The sequence below is a fragment of the Coffea arabica genome, chromosome 11e, assembly GCF_036785885.1.
Source record: "Coffea arabica cultivar ET-39 chromosome 11e, Coffea Arabica ET-39 HiFi, whole genome shotgun sequence".
Taxonomy (NCBI): domain Eukaryota; kingdom Viridiplantae; phylum Streptophyta; class Magnoliopsida; order Gentianales; family Rubiaceae; genus Coffea; species Coffea arabica.
In genome coordinates, this window is record NC_092331.1 from 47,515,572 (window position 1) to 47,521,399 (window position 5,828).

The window sequence follows — 5,828 nt, forward strand, 5'->3', positions numbered from 1 at the left end:
GCAGTCTAACGGGTGTAAAATCGGAATTAAACTTGCATTGATACAAAAATCCCGTCAAGTTTTTGGCGCCGTTGCCGGGGAGCGGCAATATTAGGGCCTAGTCATTTCTATTAATTTAGGCATCTTCATTGTTTTTATCCAAGTTGTTGAATTAAAACTGCAAAAATTTCCCTTATTTTTGTTTGTAGTGTATGCACCGATCAAATCGAGAAGTTGCACATTTTGATCCTGAAATTGAAAGAACATTGCGGAGACAAAGGAGGAATACACTGCATCAAGAGGAACAAGAGGTTTGGCAGCCAATAGAAGATATCTTGATAGAATTACCATTTGAAGAAGAAATGGCGGAAAATGACCAAAATAGGCGAGTTCTACGAGATTATACTCTACCGGGAACACAAGGATCTCAAACAAGCATAGTAAGGCCTACGGTAAATGCTAACAATTTTGAGATTAAACCATCACTTATCCAAATGGTTCAACAATCTCAATTTGGAGGTAATGCAGTAGAAGATCCTAATACACACTTAGCTACATTCTTGGAAATTTGTGATACAATTAAAATGAATGGAGTTAGTGATGATGCTATAAGACTAAGATTGTTCCCATTTTCATTGAGAGATAAGACCAAACTTTGGCTACACTCTCATGCTCCTAATACTTTCACTGAATGGGATGGACTATCAAGAGCATTCTTAAATAAGTATTTTCCACCAGGTAAGACTGCTAAGCTTAGAATGGATATCACTAGTTTTAGCCAATTGGAAGGAGAATCATTATATGAGGCATGGGAAAGGTTTAGAGATTTGCTTCGAAAATGTCCACATCATGGACTGCCGGAATGGTTAATTATACAAACCTTCTATAATGGTTTAATTTTTTCTACTAAAACCATGATCGATGCAGCTGCAGGTGGAGCTTTAATGGGTAAATCACCCCAAGAGGCTCATAATTTGATAGAAGAAATGGCAGCAAATAACTACCAATGGGCCAATGAGAGAGGTAATACAAGACGTCACGCAGGTATGATCGAAATGGACACTCTCAATATATTGAGTGCTCAAATGAATAATGTGATGAAATTGCTAAGTAGACAAGGTGGAGTTGGTCCAAGTTCATCTAATGCACATGTAGCATGTTGTTCTATATGTGGAGATGAACATGATAGTAATGAGTGTGTTAATTCTGAATAGGTACAATTCGTCAATAATTACAATCGTAATACTCAAAATAACCCCTACTCGAATACTTACAATCCGGGGTGGAGAAATCATCCAAACTTTGGATGGAAGGATCAAGAAAATCAACCAAGGCCAACCAATCCACCGGGATTTCAATCAAGGCAACAACAAGCTGAAACTAAACCTGGTTGGGAGATGGCAGTGGAAAAGCTTGCAAAAGTTACCTCAGACAGATTTGAGCGAGTAGAAGGAAGGTTGGACCAATTCACTACAATGTACAGGAATGTAGAGGTCCAAATTGGTCAAATTGCTAGTTCTTTGAATAATCGAAATCAAGGAGAATTACCTAGCAAAACAGATGTCAATCCTAAGGAGCATGTGAAAGCCATTACTCTTCGTAGTGGTAGACAATTAGAAGATCCTCCAGTGGTGGAAGTTGAGAAAGATGAGAACGAAAAACAAGAAGAAAAGCAGAGGAACCAAGAGGCGATTGTGGAGGAAAATAGTCAGGAGAATCCAAGAGAAAAGCAACCATCATCTTCCACTACCATTCCAATACCTCCTGCGGTTCCATTTCCACAAAGATTAAAGCAAAATAAGTTTGATAAAGATTTTGAAAAATTTGTTAAACTTTTCAAACAATTGCACATTAACATCCCTTTTGCCGATGCTATTTTGCAGATTCCATCTTATGCTAAATTTCTCAAGGAAATCATGACTAGAAAAAGAAAGTTGGAAGACTGCGAAACAATAGCATTAACGGAGGAATGTAGTGCAATTATTCAAAATAAGCTACCATCGAAGTTGAAGGATCCGGGGAGTTTTTCTATACCTTGCACCATAGGTAACGTTGATTTTTCTAAGGCATTGTGTGATTTTGGTGCTAGTGTATCATTAATACCTTTAACGGTGGCTAGACAATTGGGTTTGCATGAGCTTAAACGCACTAATATTACTTTGCAACTAGCAGATCGGTCTATTAGATATCCATTGGGAGTGTTGGAGAATGTATTGATAAAAGTTCAAAAATTTATCATTCCAGTGGATTTTGTGGTATTAGATATGGAAGAAGATATATCTATGCCAATTATTCTAGGTAAACCATTTCTAGCTACTGCAGGTACTATTATTGATGTCAAAAATGGCAAGCTTAAGTTTCAAGTAGGTGAAAAAGAGGTAGAATTTAATTTGAGTGAAATGGAAAAATACCCTTCTTTTACCGATCATGCTTATTCTATTGGCACAATTGATAAACTAACCCAAGAGATGAGTCAAGTCAACCTTGACTTAGATCATCTTGAGCATTGTTTAATGAGTTTAGGTAAGCAAGAAGATGTTTGTGAAGAAATTGAAGAATTGGCCAAGTACTTGGATTTTCAAGCACCTTATAAAAGGGGTAATTTGTATGAAAGTCTTGGCCAAGGAAAAGGGTTTTCACAACCTTCAGAAATTGAACCTCCAAGGTTAGAGCTTAAGCCACTTCCAACTCATCTAAGGTATGAATTTCTTGGAGAAAATAGTACTTTACCTGTAATTGTTAGTGCTGATCTGGATGATGAGCAGTGTACAAAGTTGCTAAGAGTTCTAAGGAAGCGTAAGAAGGCAATTGGATGGACAATTTCAGACATTAAAGGTATAAGTCCTTCTATATGCATGCATCGCATTTTATTGGAAGACAATTGCAAACCAGTGGTGGAAACACAAAGAAGACTCAATCCAAACATGAAAGAGGTGGTAAGAAATGAAATTCTTAAGTGGCTTGACGCAGGTATAGTTTTTCCTATCTCCGATAGTGTTTGGATTAGTCCAATTCATGTGGTACCAAAGAAAGGTGGAATGACTACAATCGTGGGTAAAAATGATGAATTAATTCCATCTAAACTTGTGGTAGGGTGGAGAGTGTGTATTGATTATCGTAAGTTAAATACGGTAACAAGAAAAGATCATTTTCCCTTACCATTTCTTGATCAATTATTGGAGCGAATAGCAGGATATGAATTTTACTGTTTTCTTGATGGTTTTTCAGGATATAATCAAATAGCTATAGCTCCAGAGGATCAAGAGAAGACCACATTTACATGTCCTTATGGCACTTTTGCCTTTAGAAGAATGCCATTTGGGTTATGCAATGCTCCCGCAACTTTTCAACGATGCATGATGGCTATTTTTTCTGATTATATTGAGAAAATTATGGAGATATTTATGGATGATTTTTCTGTGTATGGTTCATCTTTTGACCATTGTTTTCATAATTTGGAATTGATTTTGCAGAGATGCGAGGAAACAAATCTTGTATTGAATTGGGAGAAATGCCATTTTATGGTAAAAGAAGGAATTGTCTTAGGGCACAAGATTTCCTCCAAGGGAATTGAGGTGGATAAAACCAAAATAGAAGTTATCGAAAAATTGCCACCCCCAAGCAATGTCAAGGGGATAAGGAGTTTTTTAGGACATGCTGACTTTTATAGACGTTTTATTAAAGATTTTTCTAAAATAGTAAAGTCATTATGTGATTTACTATGTAAAGATACTCCTTTTCAATTTAATGACAATTGTTTGGTTGCATTTGAAAGGTTGAAAAAGGAATTGATTTCGGCCCCAATTATAACTTCACCCGATTGGTCACTACCATTTGAATTGATGTGTGATGCAAGTGATTATGCGGTTGGAGCAGTTTTGGGACAAAAGAAAGAAGGACGATTGCACGTCATTTACTATGCTAGCAAGTTGCTAAATGAGGCACAACTCAATTATGCAACGACAGAAAAAGAGCTATTGGCAGTGATATTTGCTTTGGACAAATTTAGATCCTATTTAGTAGGATCTAAAGTTATTATATATACGGACCATTCAACTCTTAAATATTTGCTGCATAAGAAGGATGCAAAACGTAGACTAATTCGGTGGATTCTTTTATTGCAGGAATTTGATGTGGAGATAAAAGATAAAAAGGGATCGGAGAATCTAGTTGCAGATCATTTATCACGTTTGGAATATATCCCAATCAAAGATCAGGTTCCAATTCAAGAGAATTTTTCGGATGAATTTGTCCTAGCACTTAGAAATTCTCCATGGTATGCAGAGTTTGCTAACTACTTGGTCAGTGGAGAGATTCAAAAGGGGTTTAATTATCATCAAAAGAAGAAATTCTTACATGACGTCAAAAGTTACTTTTGGGAGGAACCATTGCTATACAGACATTGTGCCGATGGTATGATACGTAGATGTATTCCTGAAGATAAGGTACATAATGTTTTATATCATTGTCATAACCTTGAAACAGGTGGTCATTTCAGTACTTCAAAGACTGTGGCAAAGGTATGGCAATCAGGATTTTATTGGCCAACTATGTACCGAGATGCTAGGGAATATGTTAAAAATTGTGATGCATGCCAAAGAACTGGAAATATATCTCGAAAAAATGAAATGCCCCTGACTACGTTTTTGGAAGTTGAGTTATTTGATGTATGGGGTATTGATTTTATGGGACCATTTTCTAGTTCTTTTAATAATAAGTACATCTTAGTAGCAGTGGATTACGTTTCTAAATGGGTTGAAACAATCGCTTCACCTACTAATGACTCTAAGATTGTACTTAGATTCCTTAAAAAGAATATTTTCAGTAGATTTGGTATACCCAAGGCCATAGTAAGTGATGAAGGGAAACATTTTTGTAACAGACAATTGGATTCCTTATTGTTTAAATATGGTTGTAGGCACAAGACATCACTTCCATATCATCCTCAAGCCAATGGACAAGCAGAGCTAGCTAATAGAGAGATAAAGCTCATTTTGGAGAAAACTGTGAATAAATCGCGCAAGGATTGTGCTACAAAGCTAGATGATACACTATGGGCTTATCGAACGGCATTTAAGACACCCCTAGGGATGTCACATCGTTTAGTCTATAGGAAAGCTTGTCACCTACCTGTGGAGATTGAGCACAAAGCTTATTGGGCAATTAAATCTATTAACATGGATTTTAATTTTGCAGGAGAAAAGCGATTATTTGAGCTAAGTGAATTGGAGGAACACCGACTACATGGATATGAAAATGCCAAAATTTATAAAGAAAAGATCAAATATTGGCATGACAAGCATATTATTCCTAAAAAATTTCAGGTAGGGCAAAATGTACTTTCGTTCAACTCACGCCTGAGGTTATTTCCAGGAAAATTGAAGTCAAGGTGGTCGGGACCATTTGAAGTAACTCAAGTATTTCCTTATGGAGCAGTGAAAATAAAAGAAGAAAAAGGTTCTCCATTTAAAGTAAATGGACAAAGATTGAAGCCCTATTTGGCAGGAGAAAAAGTTCCTAAAGGGGTAATTTACTCCTTAGGAAATGCAAGGGAGAATTAAAGAAGTTATAGGAGAGTCGAGCCAACGACTATAAACAAAAGCGCTTGTTGGGAGGCAACCCAATAATAATAGTGTATTTATGTGTTTTTATGTGTTTCTTACATTTTGGTGTGATTTAATTGACTAATTAAATGTATTTCACTTGTTTGTAGGAGATACGAGAGTTTTATCATCCACCTTGGAGGTGCACTTGAAGAACATGTTGGCAGGGAGTTTTTCTTACCAAATTGTGTTTTAAGTGCTTAAAATTTCTATGCCTATACATACATTGTGCAATTCAAGTGAGTC

At 36.4% G+C, this 5,828-nt stretch overlaps 1 protein-coding gene and 1 non-coding gene across 2 annotated transcripts; one reads left to right on the forward strand and one right to left on the reverse strand.

Moving 5' to 3' along the window:
- Positions 1-728: 728 nt before the first annotated feature.
- LOC113733574 (small nucleolar RNA R71) lies at positions 729-835 on the reverse strand. Its single transcript, XR_003459079.1, has one exon. It is a non-coding gene; the product is annotated as a small nucleolar RNA R71 (small nucleolar RNA).
- Positions 836-1,376: 541 nt separating this feature from the next.
- LOC140021324 (uncharacterized) lies at positions 1,377-5,540 on the forward strand. Its single transcript, XM_072072088.1, has 5 exons — positions 1,377-1,748; positions 1,863-3,677; positions 4,104-4,280; positions 4,465-4,499; positions 4,898-5,540. Exons 1-5 carry the CDS (start codon positions 1,377-1,379, stop codon positions 5,538-5,540), a joined length of 3,042 nt encoding a protein of 1,013 aa, XP_071928189.1.
- Positions 5,541-5,828: the final 288 nt, after the last annotated feature.